At 46.2% G+C, this 15,234-nt stretch overlaps 1 protein-coding gene across 3 annotated transcripts in view; it reads right to left on the reverse strand.

Annotated features, from left to right (window-relative positions):
• ercc6l2 (excision repair cross-complementation group 6-like 2) overlaps positions 1-15,234 on the reverse strand; it is a 115,455-nt gene that overhangs the window by 53,334 nt on the left and 46,887 nt on the right. For all 3 annotated transcript variants that reach the window (XM_038804791.1, XM_038804792.1, XM_038804793.1), the window contains exon 11: positions 937-1,008. In XM_038804791.1, the coding sequence (XP_038660719.1) occupies positions 937-1,008 (72 nt within the window). The remainder of the gene's footprint in view (positions 1-936; positions 1,009-15,234) is intronic.

The following is a 15,234-nucleotide window of genomic DNA, read 5'->3' on the forward strand; positions in this document are numbered from 1 at the left end:
CCACTGTGCTACCATGCTGCTGAATCCTTTTATAAAAATGGCATCTGGCTGGCTAAGCACCGGAGGTGTGGGTACATTTTGCGGTTAACCTTGCATGTCAATGACTTTTCAATAGAACATTCTGATGCATTCATTCATTGACCTGAAACATTAACTCTGTTTCTTTCTCTGTAGATGCTGCCTCCTCTGCTGAGTATTTTAGCATTCTGTTTTTATTTCAGATTTCTAGCAACCCCATTACTCTGCTTTCCTGGAGTGGAAAGCTGTAAACTAATTCGAATCAACATAGCTCAAGTTTATTCTGTACACTTATAAAAAACGGTCTGAAACACTTTGTCAGCAAACCACATTTGTATATAGTTACTGTCATGTGGAAGTACCTTTAAGAAATGGGTGTTTACTACTGCAGTGATGTCAGAGAGTGGGTGGAGCTGGGCTGTCTGTCAGCTTTTTACTTTCGTTTTAGGTTGTTTGCTGCAGGGTGTGTTTTAGTTTCATTTTCAGAGCTGGATAGCTGCAGTCACAGCCAGAAGGTGTATGGATCTCTCTCTGTAATCTAAAAACTGTAAATTGATCCTGGTGATTTAAAACTAATAACAGTAGTGACTTTAAACTGATGTGCGTCTGGTAAAAGGTGTTTTAAGTCTTATGGATGTTAAAAGGAAAGCATAAAGGATTACTTAGTGTTGTATTCTTTGGGGGTTGTATTTGAATTAATGGTTGCTAAGATGTTCACTGTATGTTTTAAAAAGGTTAACTTAAGTTCAGAGAATAAACATTGTTTTGCTTTAAAAAATACTTTTCCATTTCTGCTGTACCACATCTGTAGAGTGGGCCATGTGCTCCCCATACCACAATCTATTAAAAGTTGTGGGTCAGGTGAACTCCATGATACACTTCGGGGTTCTCTAAACCCTGGCCCATAACAAAACCCACCTTAGTAGAGAGGGAGAAGAGCAGAATCTTATCTTGGTTCCTTCTGCAATGGTCCAAAAGCTGTTGAAGAACCTGAAAGCACAAATGGGGACACTGATATTTCAACCCTCTGGATACTGGGTGTGCAGATCACAATGATACATTTTTAAATTATTTATTGAATGCTGGCTAGGGTTTGAAGTACATCCCCAATTGACCTTGAAAAAGTGCCTTTGAACTTCTGCAGCCCATGTCTTGTAGGTGCACTCACAGAGGAGGGAGTTCCAAGGTTTACGACTCAACGACAGTGACGGAATGGCAATACAGCTCAAAGTCGGGGCAGTACGGCAGCATGGTAGTAACATTACTGGATTAGTAATCCAGAGATCAAATTCAAATCCCACCACAGCAGTTAGCAGAGTCTAAATTCAATTAAATAAATCTGGAATAAAATCCAGTTTCAGTCAGTCACCATGAAACCACTGGATTATTGTTAACACCCATCTAGTTCATTAATGTACTTTCGGGAAGGAATTTACTGTCCCCACTTGGTCTGGCCTATATGTGACTCCAGATCCACAGCACTGTGGTTGACTCTTAACTGCCCTCTGAAATAACCTGGCAAACCACTCAGGAATATCAAACTATTAGAGTAGGTATCGTACTTGCCGTTATTCCTAACATTTCTATGCTAATTGAGAATAGCGGAAATTAAAATGGTGAACTCAAATTCTAAGAATTAAGATCTTCGCTTAAGAAAATAAAGATACACCTGATGTGATTATATGGGTTGAAGCTTTGCTATAATTGTCCATCTATAGGAATCTCTGAAAGAATAGCCAGCTTTGTTAAGTCAGTTCAGCATACTTTGATGCAAGGACCCAGAAGACAACGGTTCTTTGGTAAAAAATGTTCTCCGGATTCTCTTTAGCGCTCAGAAATCTTTTATTAAAGGACCAATGATATAAATGCACCAGAAGGTTGTAAAATTGTTAAACGCTCTGATTTAGCGACGGACATTATTTAATTCTGGTTTTAACACCTCTTATCCCACTTCTACGCATCCCCAATTTTAATTACTCCACCATTGTTGGCCATGCTGTTCAGTTGTACAGGCCCAAAGCTCTGGAATATCCTCCTTACACCACTATACCTTGCTTTACTACTTTAAGATACTTCTTAAAACCTACCTCCATGACCAAGCATTTGGTCAGTTGACCTAATCTCTTCTTATGTGGCTCAGTGTCATGTTTTATAATACTTCTGCAAAGAGCCTTGGGACATTTCATTCATGCTATGTAAGTTGTTATTAAAGTTTTCCTTGATTCTTGTTATTTCCGTTGTTCAATCAAATTGAATGTACTCTTATACAAAGCAATACATTTAAATGTCTTTAAATCATAATAACAGTTTACTTATTTGTTCAGATTTAGTTCAGGTGATCTTGGTTGCAGGCTTTGTTTGTCTTTACAGCTGGTTGTCGATTGGAACGCTGTATTTGGGTTGTGTCATTGGTCAAATTCTACTGGTGTTACATCACCCTGGGCTAGGCTGCGGTCAATTCCGGCCTCCCCATGACCCGGAGTCACAACATAATTAAATTAACCAATAATTCTTAGAAAAATACCCAAAGTCTTTGGCCCTTGGCTGCCTAATAATTACAGTCCACCAGGTTTGTATAACAAGACTTATAATGAAATTTGCAGCAAATACAACTGGTTAACTATCATCTAATTCCTAATCCCCTGCTTCAACTAACCCACACCCTCTACACACACGTCTGAATGGTTTTCAGTGAACATTCATTCAGATCTTTTCTGGAAAAGTAAAGGTGAGTGAGTGAAAGGTGAGTGATTGAGTGAGTGTTCAGGATTCAAACTCTGCTTTCCTTAGGTCTCTGGAAATCATCCTACTCAGGCAGGATCCAATCACCACCTGCTACCGGGCAGAGTACAGCCTTTTAGCAAATTCATTGGCCACCAGCCAACCAATCGAACCGATTCCCACCCCATCTTTTGGTTCGGTTGTCCAAAGCTAGCAGAGTGTACTATGTTGTAACTTTTTGAATTCTTCATTCTCTTTACGGCTTGATTCAGAGATACATATATCCATTAAGCATCCATGGATCAAAAATGATAATGGCAAAAAGTGATGGTGACCAAAGACAGGTTCCTGCATGGCATTACTGGACTTTAGTGTCCATATACAAAATATCTCAGGTGACCAGGGTGAGATTTGTAGTGATATTAGGGTGTAATGGATCCCAGGAACAGAATTTTTGAACCATTGTATACAGTGAGTTTCGCAGTGGTTGGTCGAGCCATCATTATACTTCTATGGGTACGTACGTTTCAGTGAGCAAAGTTTGCACCTGCACTTGTACACAGTTTTTCATTTAGTTTATGCTGTCCCAACATCTGTGGGTACATAATCGGGATGGTGGCAAAGGCTCCGGTTGGTACCACTGTGCCAATACATTTGTTGATGTTCGCTGTACTGAATGTCTGTTCATTTGGTTTATTGGTGCTCTGGTCATCCTCATCATCTAACCTTGCAGCTTAGCTGGTCATTCCACAGATCTTGTTTTGACCTTGCTTGGTATAAACTCTTAATCGGTTGAAATGCTGCACTTAATAATTATAATCTCTTATTATTGTCACAAGTAGGCTTACATTTACACTGCAATGAAGTTACTGTGAAAATCTCTAGTCGCCACACTCCGGTGCCTGTTCAGATACACAGAGGAAGAATTCAGAATGTCAAATTCACCTAACAAGCACGTCTTTCTGGATTTGTGGGAGGAAACCGGAGCACCCGGAGGAAACCCATGCAGACACAAGGAGAAGGTGCAGACTCCGCACAGACAGTGACCCAAGTGGTAATCAAACCTGGGACTCTGGCGTTGTGAAGCAACAGTGATACGCACTGTGCTACCGAATACTTGCCTGGACTCTGGCTGTGGCTTCTAGATGGTCAACCATGTGTTTCGGCCTTTGTTTTCTGCACTGGTGTTTCCAGTAACCTCCTGTGCCCTATGCCTCGCATGTTGTTGAATGCTGGGACATTTCTGGGTGGATGTGTGAAGTGACACCATTTGTATTGCCTTCTAGGTTTGTTAGTGTTGACTATTGTATCAATAATGGTTACGCATAGCCTGGCCTGTCGACTCTGTCTACTCACTAGTATAGCTTTGTACTTCTGTCCACTTTGTAGTGGTGCTTCCACGCTGTAACTTTTGAATTAATCCAAGAGGTCTTTTTGGAACACTTTTATTCACAAGCTCAATTATTCTGTCGGCTAGCTCTGCTGCCGTAAAGTTGCTCCCCTGTTTCTGCCTCTGCTTCTAAATTTATCAACTGTCTTCACTAGTTGTATTCTAAAAGATATAAATTCCAGACAGTGTATTCTGATGAGCTTCACATGTAATTGATCTTTTGAGTACAGTAAGAAGTCTTACAATACCAGATTAAAGTCCAACATGTTTGTTTTAAACACTAGCTTTCGGAGCACTGCTCCTTCCTCAGGTGAATGAAAAGGTGTGTTCCAGAAACATATATATAGGCAAATTCAAAGATGCCAGACAATGCTTAGAATGTGAGCATTTGCAGGTAATTAAATCTTTACAGATCCACAGATAGGGGTAACCCCAGGTTAAAGAGGTGTGAATTGCCTCAAGTCAGGACAGTTGGTAGGATTTCGCAAGCCCAGGCCAGATGGTGGGGGGGTGAATGTAATGCGACATAAATCCCAGGTCCCGGTTGATGCCATACTCATGTGTGCGGAACTTGGCTATAAGTTTCTGCTTGGCGATTCTGCGTTGTCGCGCATCCTGAAGGCCGCCTTGGAGAACGGTTACCCGACTGGAAGGGAACATTCCTGCCTGGTGATTGTTGCGCGATGTCCGTTCATTCGTTGTTGCAGTGTCTACATGGTTTTGCCAATGTACCACGCTTCGGGACATCCTTTCCTGCAGCGTATAAGGTAGACAACGTTGGCCGAGTCGCACGAGTATGTACCGCGTACCTGGTGGGTGGTGTTCTCACGTGTAATGATGGTATCCATGTCGATGATCTGGCACGACCTGCAGAGATTGCCATGGCAAGGTTGTGTGGTGTCATGGTCGCTGTTCTGAAGGCTGGGTAGTTTGCTGCAAACAATGGTTTGTTTGAGGTTATTTCAACCATTGTTTGCAGCAAACTACCCAGCCTTCAGAACAGCGACCATGACACCACACAACCTTGCCATGGCAATCTCTGCAGGACATGCCAGATCATCGACATGGATACCATCATTACACGTGAGAACACCACCCACCAGGTACGCGGTACATACTCGTGCGACTCGGCCAACGTTGTCTACCTCATACGCTGCAGGAAAGGATGTCCTGAAGCGTGGTACATTGGCGAGACCATGCAGACGCTGCAACAACGAATGAACGGACATCGCGCAACAATCACCAGGCAGGAATATTCCCTTCCAGTCGGGGAACACTTCAGCAGTCAAGGGCATTCAGCCTCTGATCTCCGGGTAAGCGTTCTCCAAGGCGGCCTTCAGGACACGCGACAACACAGAATCGCCGAGCAGAAATTTATAGCCAAGTTCCGCACACATGAGTATGGCCTCAACCGGGACCTGGGATTCAAGTCGCATTACAATCACCCCCCACCATCTGGCCTGGGCTTGCAAAATCATACCAACTGTCCTGGCTAAAGACAATTCACACCTCTTTAACCTGGGGTTACCCCTATCTTTGGATCTGTAAAGATTTAATTACCTGCAAATGCTCACATTCTAAGCATTGTCTGGCATCTTTGAATTTGTCTATATAAATGTTTCGTGAACATACCTCTTCATTCACCTGAGGAAGGAGCAGTGCTCCGAAAGCTAGTGTTTGAAACAAACCTGTTGGACTTTAACCTGGTGTTGTAAGACTTCTTACTGTGCTCACCCCAGTCCAACGCCGGCATCTCCACATCATGATCTTTTGAGTGTTAATCACATTCTGTCTGGATATTTAAGGTCATCGTCTGACAGACCAGAAGTGTTCAGTTTGTGGAGGTCTTCCTTGCCTCTAAAAAATGTAATCTTTATGGCTTGTTTGCCTGGTTCAAATGATCCAGATACTGAAAATATAACTCTACGTGTTGTTGGAACAGATTAAATTTAGAGAAATTAAAACTTCGAACAGAGTATCGGAAGTGTTAGCTTTTTTGCAGGATTATTAGGAGCATCTAGAACAGGAACAAATGTTCACAGTCGTTCAAGACATTTTCTGTGACTCTGCGACTTGCAGTACCGTTACTAATCACAAACTTAACTGGCCACAGCTTATTGCTTGACTGCAATGGCAGCGCTGTTTAGCTGCAAGTGCCAGCCAGGGCTTTCGAAAAGCTCGGCCTTGAAGCAGTGAAAACGGACTGTAGGTTTGTAAGGGAAAATTTAGCAGTGAAAAAAGTACTTTTTGCAGCCTTCTTCAGGCTATTAGGAGCTGTTCAGAGATCCTACTGGATGGACAGATCCATCATGGCCCAGTATTTAGTTTAATAACACTCCTGTCTCCACCCCCTCCTCCTGAGGGGATGGTCTGCAGCAGCAATGGATTTTCCTGTCTGTGGAGTTCTGCTGGTCCTGGATCCCTGGAGTCATCTATTTAGTGGCTGATCCTGCACAAACTTCACAGCAGGTAGACTAAAAAGCTCTCAAGTTCTCTCAAATTGAAAGGATCTTACTGGAAACTATGTCTCCTCTCCCCTTTGATCCTTCCACCAACTCCTTGAAATCTATCCCCTCTCCTTACTTCATTCTTGGCAACATCCTTGTAACTCTCTTCTGTACCATCTCTAATGCGATCTCATCTTTCCTGTAATGCAGTGTTCAGAACCGTGTGCAGTCTATCTGCAATTTAACAAGTATTTTCTACAGTTCTAGTGATCTCCCTGCTCGTTTACTGTAGGATAATAAAGACTAATATAGGACAGTATTCTATAAGTCTTCTCAGTCTTCTCAATCACCTTATCAAACTGTTATGCGACCATTGGGAATCCGTAGCCACAGGCTCCATGGTCCCTCCATTGCTCTGAGTTTTTCAGAATCCTACCACTTATTGGTTATTCCCTAGCCTGTTTGTCCTACTTTCTATCCTCCTCCAGTCAACAATCGAGTTTCTGCTATTTTGACATAAGCTTCAATTTTGCCATATGCTACTCTGTATGCTCTTCAAACATTAGCCATTCTTAGCCATTCGGGGATTATGGTGTGTAGTGGTCTGGATTTTGGAATCCAGCCCTTTTTCTTTGTGGGAACATATTAGCTCTGAACCATTTATCTCCTCCTTGAATGTCTCCCAAATAGCGGTTTCCAGTCCACCTTGCCAAATGACCTCTTAGCTTAATAAAATGGGCCTTTCTCCAAATTAAAACATTTACTCTTCACTAATACCTGGATTGGGCTGTCTCATGAGGAAAGATTGGACAGGTTATACTTATATCTGCTGGAGTTTAGATGGGTAAGAGAAGACTTGATTGAAACATAAAAGATCCTGAGGGATCTTGATCGGGTTGATGTGGAGAGGGTGTTTCCTCTTGTGGGAGAACCAGGAGCCACTGTTTAAAATATAAGGGGTCACCCAGTTCGGATAGAGATGAGGAGAATTATTTTCTCTGAGGGTTGAGAGTCTTTGGAATTTTCTTCCTCAGAGGGCAGTGAAAGTAGAGTCTTTGAATATTTTTAAGACAGGGGTGGATTTATTGAGAAGCATGGGGTGAAAGGTTATTGGGGATACACAAGAATGTGGAGTTGAGGTTCCGAGCATATCTTACTGAGTGGTGATATAGGCACGAACAGCCGAGTGGCCTACTCCTGCTCCTAATTAGTATTTTTGTGATGTATGTTCTAGGTGGTAGATGTTTGGAGGGGCTGTCGAAGGAGCCATGGTGAATTGCTGCAGTGCATCTTAGATGGTGCAAACTGCTCCATTTTTCTGTTTGGACGGCACGGTAGCATATTGGTTAGCACTATTGCTTCAAAGCTCCAGGGTCCCAGGTTCGATTCCCGGCTTGGGTCACTGTCTGTGTAGAGTCTGCATGTATTCCCATGTCAGCGTGGGTTTCCTCCAGGTGCTCCAGTTTCCTCCTACAGTCCAAAGATGTGCAGGTTAGGTGGATTGGCCATTCTAAATTGCCCTTAAGTGTCCAAAAAAAAGGTTGGATGGGGTTCCTGGGATGGGGTGGAGGTGTGGCTTAGGTGGGGTGCTCTTTCTTGTGCCGGTGCAGACTCGATGGGCCGAATAGCCTTCTTCTGAACTGTAAATTCTATGATGATTGTGGGAAAGATCAGGTCAAATAGGTTTTCCTTCTTGATAGTTCCTTCACCACCTGTCGCAGTCCTAGTCTAGCAGCTATATCCTTTTGGACTTGGCTAGGTTGGTCAGTAGTGATGCTACCAAGCCACCCCTGGTGATGGACATTGACGTCATTCACGCAGAGTACATTCTATGCCCTTTCCACCTCGGTGCTTCTTCCAAGGGTGTTCAACATGGAGGACTCCTGAATCATCAGCTGAGGAGGGGGGGGGGGGGTGGGAAAGAGGTGCTAATTAGCAGATTTCCGTGCCAATGTAGGAAGGCAAATCTGTGCCCCATAAATTTACTGCAGCAATTCTTAGAGATAGGCTCAAAATTCACTCTTTGCCTGAGCTGGAACCCAGCCAGTAGGTAGCCAAGTGGTGGAAAAGTATTGTGTCACCTCCAATAGAACAACTGGAGCCTCTATAGTGCCCCAAAATCTAAATATGTCTTCTGCATTGAATCCTATTGGGCGGGATTCTCCATTAACTGACGCTGAAATCGGGAAAGGTGACTGGGTGGAGAATCGGATTTGATGCCCAAATCGTAGCAGGCGCCGATTTGACGCCAAATCGCAATTCTCCAGCACCTCAACAGCGGCGTCAACGTGTTCCAGTAGACAGTGTTTGCATATCATTAGCAGGCCCGACCCAGTATTCTCCGTGTCTGATAGGCCGAGTTCCCAACGACGCGGTCCACTTGTGCTTTTAAAAATCGTGAAACCGGCGTGGTGGCTGCTGAGGGAGAGAGAGGGAGTACGGAAGGTTTACAACATCCCTATAGTTTGCTGACAGTTGTGCCGCTGGCCGGGGGGGGGCTTCTGTCACAGCTGGAAAAGTAGTTAAGGGGTGGCCAGACACAGAACACCATTGCCGCAGCCAGCAAAGCAGCCATGCAGCTGCACACACCGCTAACAGCCCACTTTGAACTTAGTGCCACGGGTCGTATAGGTGTCCCCCAAGGCAATTCCCCCCACTTCTCCCCCACTAGGTGCCCTCAACTGTACGGGCGCACTCCAGCACAGCCAGTGCCATCATGTTGACCGGGATAATTATGTGTGAGGAGCGTAATGTGTATGTGCGGCTGCAGCTTGTCAGCCTCCCAAGTGTCAATCACGGACCCGGCGAATCCAGCACCGGTTTTCATTAGAATCGATTGTGCTTCATGCGGCACTGGTGCTAGCCTCTCAATAGTGGAGGAATCGGTCCATGTGTGGTGGCAGTTTTCTGTTGTGAAAGTCCACGAATCCTGCGTTGGCGTCAACACTTAGTCTCCGAAAAGGAGAATCCCGCCCATTGTGACTACCTACTTACAAAAGTGTGACTGACTGTCATTTAGCTGGTCGAAGAAGAAAATAAGGAGGTGTTGCTTTTATATAGCATCTTTCACATCCTCAGGTTGACAAATTATAAAAGTTAATAGATATAGCCAGTGTGGAATAGCAGCACATGCTGAATAAATTTTCCCTTTACAGCAACCGACAACATTCAAAATTAATAGATGCTGTGTCACATAGCCAAGCTGAAACAGGTGTCCTTATTCTCAGTCCTGTACTTAGAACCCAGCTTTTGAGAAGAAAAATGGCACATGGTACTGTCTTAGCTGTGGGCCTCATCTTGTTCAAGATTGCTTTAAGGCATCAGCATTGCATTTACTCGTCATTTTTGATAGCCGTTGTAAGAGACTAGAGGCTCAGTCAAGTGTCCAACTACCCCTTCTCTCAGCAATATGTAGTTCGAAGTTTATTTTTCCCAATTTACTTTTTGGGTATTTCACTGCTCTCGTTAAACCTGTACACAAATAGAGCATGTGCATATTTAACATCTGCAAATCACATTTTAAAAACTTGATTAAAATATACAATAATTGTTAAGTAGTTGACAATTCTCTTTCTGTTCAAAGATTTCAGAATTGAAACCATGTATTCATCCATTTGCTTTCAACCATATAGGAAAATTGTTCCTGGAAAAACTGCAGGGAACAACCATCTTGGTTTAATCAAACTTTATTCACCATGCTTTTAACAAGTGCATAGAAGCACATTTCTGGAAAGTTGGATAGGCTAGTATATTAAAGACACACGGGTTACTGTGAGCCCACACTGCACGTTTCCTTGCAGAGTTAGGAAACACATCGGGAGTTCAATAAAGTCATTCAGTGAAAAATAAAAATCAATAAATGCCTGTTAGAATGGGTCTGCACAGAGCTTGTCTATCTGAATATTTCTAAAGCAAGGACTTTACTCAATATCTTCTTGGAACTCTCTTCTCTAAATAATCAGTCAGATGCCCAGGGGGTGCTCCTGTGTTGCTCTGTTTACAGTAGGCCATGCCTTTCCAGAATGTGTACAGATGTGGACCTGCCGATAATCTGACTTGCAAGATGTTCCACGGTTTTGGGAAGCAAATAACTGGTGCCTTGTGTACAATGGCTGAACTGTTATTTTCAAGGGAAGCATGTCCACATCTGGGAGTGACAGACTGAATGGACTACACACAAGATGGAATACACCAAGGGGAAATGAGGAATTTTCTGCACCATGTCCACTGCTTTCATTCATTCAGTAATAAAATATTACAACTATTGATGTGTACTTCAATATTTACATAGCTTTTCAAATTAGCTAGGATGGAATCGCCTATAAACATTAACGTAGCTGCAGAGTTCAAATTGACTGCTCGAAAATGTAGTGACAAGCTGTATGCATTTAGACAAGCAGAACGAGCAATAAAAATACATGTAGTCACTAACTTCACAGATAAATAAATTCCAGTCTGCTATAGTAGAAAGATAGATTACGCAAATGATTTAAAGCACTTTATCTTCAGTGATGTCATTCACAGGTGTTCCTTTGGAGATGGACAGGCAAAATGTTTGAAAAGCTACTTTCCCAACTGAACTTCAACTCAAGGGGCCTCACGGTAGCATGGTGGTTAGCATCAATGCTTCACAGCTCCAGGGTCCCAGGTTCGATTCCCGGCTGGGTCACTGTCTGTGTGGAGTCTGCACGTCCTCCCCGTGTGTGCGTGGGTTTCCTCCGGGTGCTCCGGTTTCCTCCCACAGTCCAAAGATGTGCGGGTTAGGTGGATTGGCCATGCTAAATTGCCCATAGTGTAAGGTTAATGGGGGGGATTGTTGGGTTACGGGTATACGGGTTACGTGGGTTTAAGTAGGGTGATCATTGCTCGGCACAACATCGAGGGCCGAAGGGCCTGTTCTGTGCTGTACTGTTCTATTCTATTCAAAAGGCTTCACCAGTGGCTCAGTTAGTAAATACTGCCAATCAAGCAAATTTTAAGTTTGATCTTTAATCCATGTTTGATCTCTTCAGTTCGAGCAGTCCAGTGTACACAACACTCCAGGGCTAGAGTGATAAAGGATGGGCAGGGCTTTAGGAGAAGGGGGTGGTCGAGGGAGGAATCAGTCAGGGTTCCAGGTCATGTGATGTATTCAATGATCCTGTTGGAAAGTGTATGCATAGGAGCATTAGGGAAAAACCTTGGGCGGGATTCTCCACTAATGGGGCTATGTTGCCACTCCAGCGTCAAAACGCTGAAGAAAGTCCAGAAAGATTCTCCTACCTGAAGGGGGTTAGCAGGGCCCTGGAGTAGTCCTCGCAGCTCCGGCTGCCGATACGGGTCACTGCACTTCCAGGCCTGCATCGGCTGCCCCGTGCGACATGGCGGACCCACAAGATATCGCCCCCCCTCCCCCCACCGCCCCGAGATCACGCAGCGCCCACACACCACCGAGATCACGCACGCCCGTGGATCAGTTGGCCCCCGATCGATAGCCTGGCTGGCTGTGAGGCCCCCCTCACCCCGGTGAAGGATCCCCTGCCCCCCACCAGGGCAGCCGCGGACTGAGTCCGCAACCGCCATGCCGAGTTCCCAACCGGTGGGACCATGAGAGAACCACGCCGTTGGGAACTCGGGCCAGCTATGGAGAATCTGTGCAGTGGCCTCTGTCAATGTCGTCCTAACCACGCTGTGTAGTCCATAAGCGCGACTCTCCGGGGACTGGAGATGTACAGGAGCGGCATCGCGTTGGATTTCGGCATGAACGCCTATTCTCCACCCCCACGCCGATCGCTATTTTGGCGAGGAGGCTCGGAGAATAATGCCCGTTGATGAGCTGAGTTTTTTTTTTATTTTTTTTATAAATGTTTTTATTCAGTTTTCGTATTTTATATTGAACAAATTACAAATTGTTAGGAGAGAGAAAAAAAAACAAACAAAAACAAACACGCAAAAATTAACATACATATTTACAGGTAAGCATCTTCGTAGTAGTAACTGCGCCCCCCCCCCCCCCCCCTCAACATGTTTATTTAGCTTGGTTTTGGGCCTTAGCTAGCCATCGAACCCCCGTAACGAACCTTTAGCCCCCCCCCCCCTCCCGCTACCTTCCCCCGACTATTCTTCCTCTTGTACATTGGCCACAAATAGGTCCCGGAACAGTTGCATGAATGGCTCCCACGTTCTGTGGAAGCCGTCGTCCGACCCTCGGATGGCAAATTTGATTTTCTCCATTTGGAGAGATTCCGAGAGGTCGGACAGCCAGTCCGCAGCTCTGGGCGGTGCTGCTGACCGCCAGCCAAACAGGATTCTACGGCGGGCGATCAGGGAGGCAAAGGCAAGGGCATCCGCCCTCCTCCCCAGGAATAGATCTGGCTGTTCTGAAACCCCGAAGACCGCCACTATCGGGCATGGCTCCACCCTCACTCCCACCACTTTGGACATTACCTCGAAGAAGGCTGTCCAGTACTCCACGAGTCTGGGGCAGGACCAGAACATGTGGGCGTGGTTGGCCGGGCCTCTTTGGCACCGTTCACATCTGTCTTCCACCTCCGGGAAGAACCTACTCATACGGGTTCTTGTTAAGTGGGCTCTATGTACCACTTTTAGTTGCGTCAGGCTGAGCCTTGCGCACGTGGAGATGGAGTTGACCCTATGCAGTGCTTCGCTCCAGAGTCCCCACCCGATCTCCATCCCCAGGTCGTCCTCCCATTTCCTCCTTGTTGCGTCCAGTACGGTGTCGTCCCAATCTACCAGTCGGTCATACATGTCACTACAGTTCCCTTTCTCTAGGATACTTGCGTCCAGTAGGTCTTCCAGTAGTGTCTGTCGTGGCGGTTGTGGGTACGTCCTTGTCTCCTTTCATAGGAAGTTTTTGAGCTGCAGGTACCGTAGCTCGTTCCCCCCAGCTAGCTGAAATTTCTCTGTCAGTTCGTCCAGTGTTGCGATCCTGTCGTCCGTGTATAGGTCCCTGACTGTCAGTGTCCCCCCGTCCTGCCTCCACCTTTTGAAGGTGGCATCGGTCAGTGCTGGTTTGAACCTATGGTTGTTGCAGATGGGAGCCCTGTTCGACATTTTGGTCAGGCCAAGTTGCTGCCGCAGTTGGTTCCAGGATTGGAGGGTGGCTGTCACCACTGGGCTGCTGGAGTGTTTTTTGGGTGGGGATGGGAGTGCTGCCGTGGCGAGGGCCCGGAGGGAGGTTCCCATGCAGGAGGCCTCCTCCGCACGCACCCACTCAGCTTCTGGCTCCTGGATCCATCCCCTTACTCGCTCGGCTGTTGCTGCCCAGTGGTAGAATTGTAGATTCGGGAGGGTACATAGAGCCCACTTAACAAGAACCCGTATGAGTAGGTTCTTCCCGGAGGTGGAAGACAGATGTGAACGGTGCCAAAGAGGCCCGGCCAACCACGCCCACATGTTCTGGTCCTGCCCCAGACTCGTGGAGTACTCGTGGAGTAACCCTCCCCTGGTTTTTGTTTTTTGTAAGACCTTCTTTGGGATCCTAGCATTTTTACCCCCCCATACGAACGCCATGATGAGTTTGTCCAGCGCTTTGAAAAAGGCCTTGGGGATGTAGATCGGAATGGATCTAAACAGGAAGAGGAACCTGGGCAGTACGTTCATTTTGATCGTCTGAACTCTCCCCGCGAGGGAGAGCGGGAGTGTGTTCCATCTTTGCAGGTCCTTTTTAACTTCCTCCGTCAGGCTGGTGAGGTTCCATTTGTGGATCCCTTTCCAGTCATGGGCTATTTGGATCCCCAGGTAGCGGAATTTATGTCGGGCTTGTTTGAACGGCAGCCCCTTTAGTGCTGCCCCCCCCCCCCTTGCGGGTGTAATGGGAAGATCTCACTTTTGCTCATGTTGAGTTTGTAGCCCGAGAAGGCTCCAAACTCTTTCAGGAGCGCGATGATTCCGTCCATGCTGCTTTGTGGGTCCGAGATATAGAGGAGCAGATCATCCGCATAGAGTGAGACTCTGTGCTCTCTACCTCCCCTTCGGATCCCCCTCCAATTTTTTGCTGCCCTGAGCGCGATTGCTAGCGGTTCGATTGCTAGTGCGAACAGCAGCGGGGACAGTGGGCATCCTTGTCTGGTGCCCCTGTGCAGCTGGAAGTATTGGGAGTTGGTATTGTTGGTCTGTACACTCGCCATGGGAGCGTTGTACAGGAGCTTTACCCAAGCTGTGAACCCTGTTCCAAGCCCGAACCGCTCCAGTACCTCTATGAGGTATATCCATTCGACTCTGTCGAAGGCCTTTTCTGTGTCCAGGGAGACGATCACCTCTTGTGTTCTCTCCCCGGAGGGGGTCATTATCACGTTCAGCAGGCGCCTGATGTTCGCGGTCAGCTGTCTACCTTTGACAAAGCCCGTCTGGTCCTCTGTGACCACCTCAGGTACACAGTCTTCTAGCCTTTTGGCTAGGATTTTGGCCAGTATTTTGGCGTCTGCATTCAGCAGAGATATGGGTCTGTATGACCCACATTCCGTTGGGTCTTTGTCTTTCTTAGGTATCAGCGAGATTGAGGCCTGTGCTAACGTGGGTGGCAACGTGCCCCTAGCTAGCGAGTCTGTGAACATCTCCCGCATGTGCGGGGCCAGCGCTGTCGCAAATTTTTTGTAGAAGTCCGCCGGGAATCCGTCCGGTCCCGGCGCCTTCCCCGTCTGCATGGAGCTGATACTG

The sequence above is a fragment of the Scyliorhinus canicula genome, chromosome 8 (genome assembly GCF_902713615.1).
Source record: "Scyliorhinus canicula chromosome 8, sScyCan1.1, whole genome shotgun sequence".
Taxonomy (NCBI): Eukaryota; Metazoa; Chordata; class Chondrichthyes; order Carcharhiniformes; family Scyliorhinidae; genus Scyliorhinus; species Scyliorhinus canicula.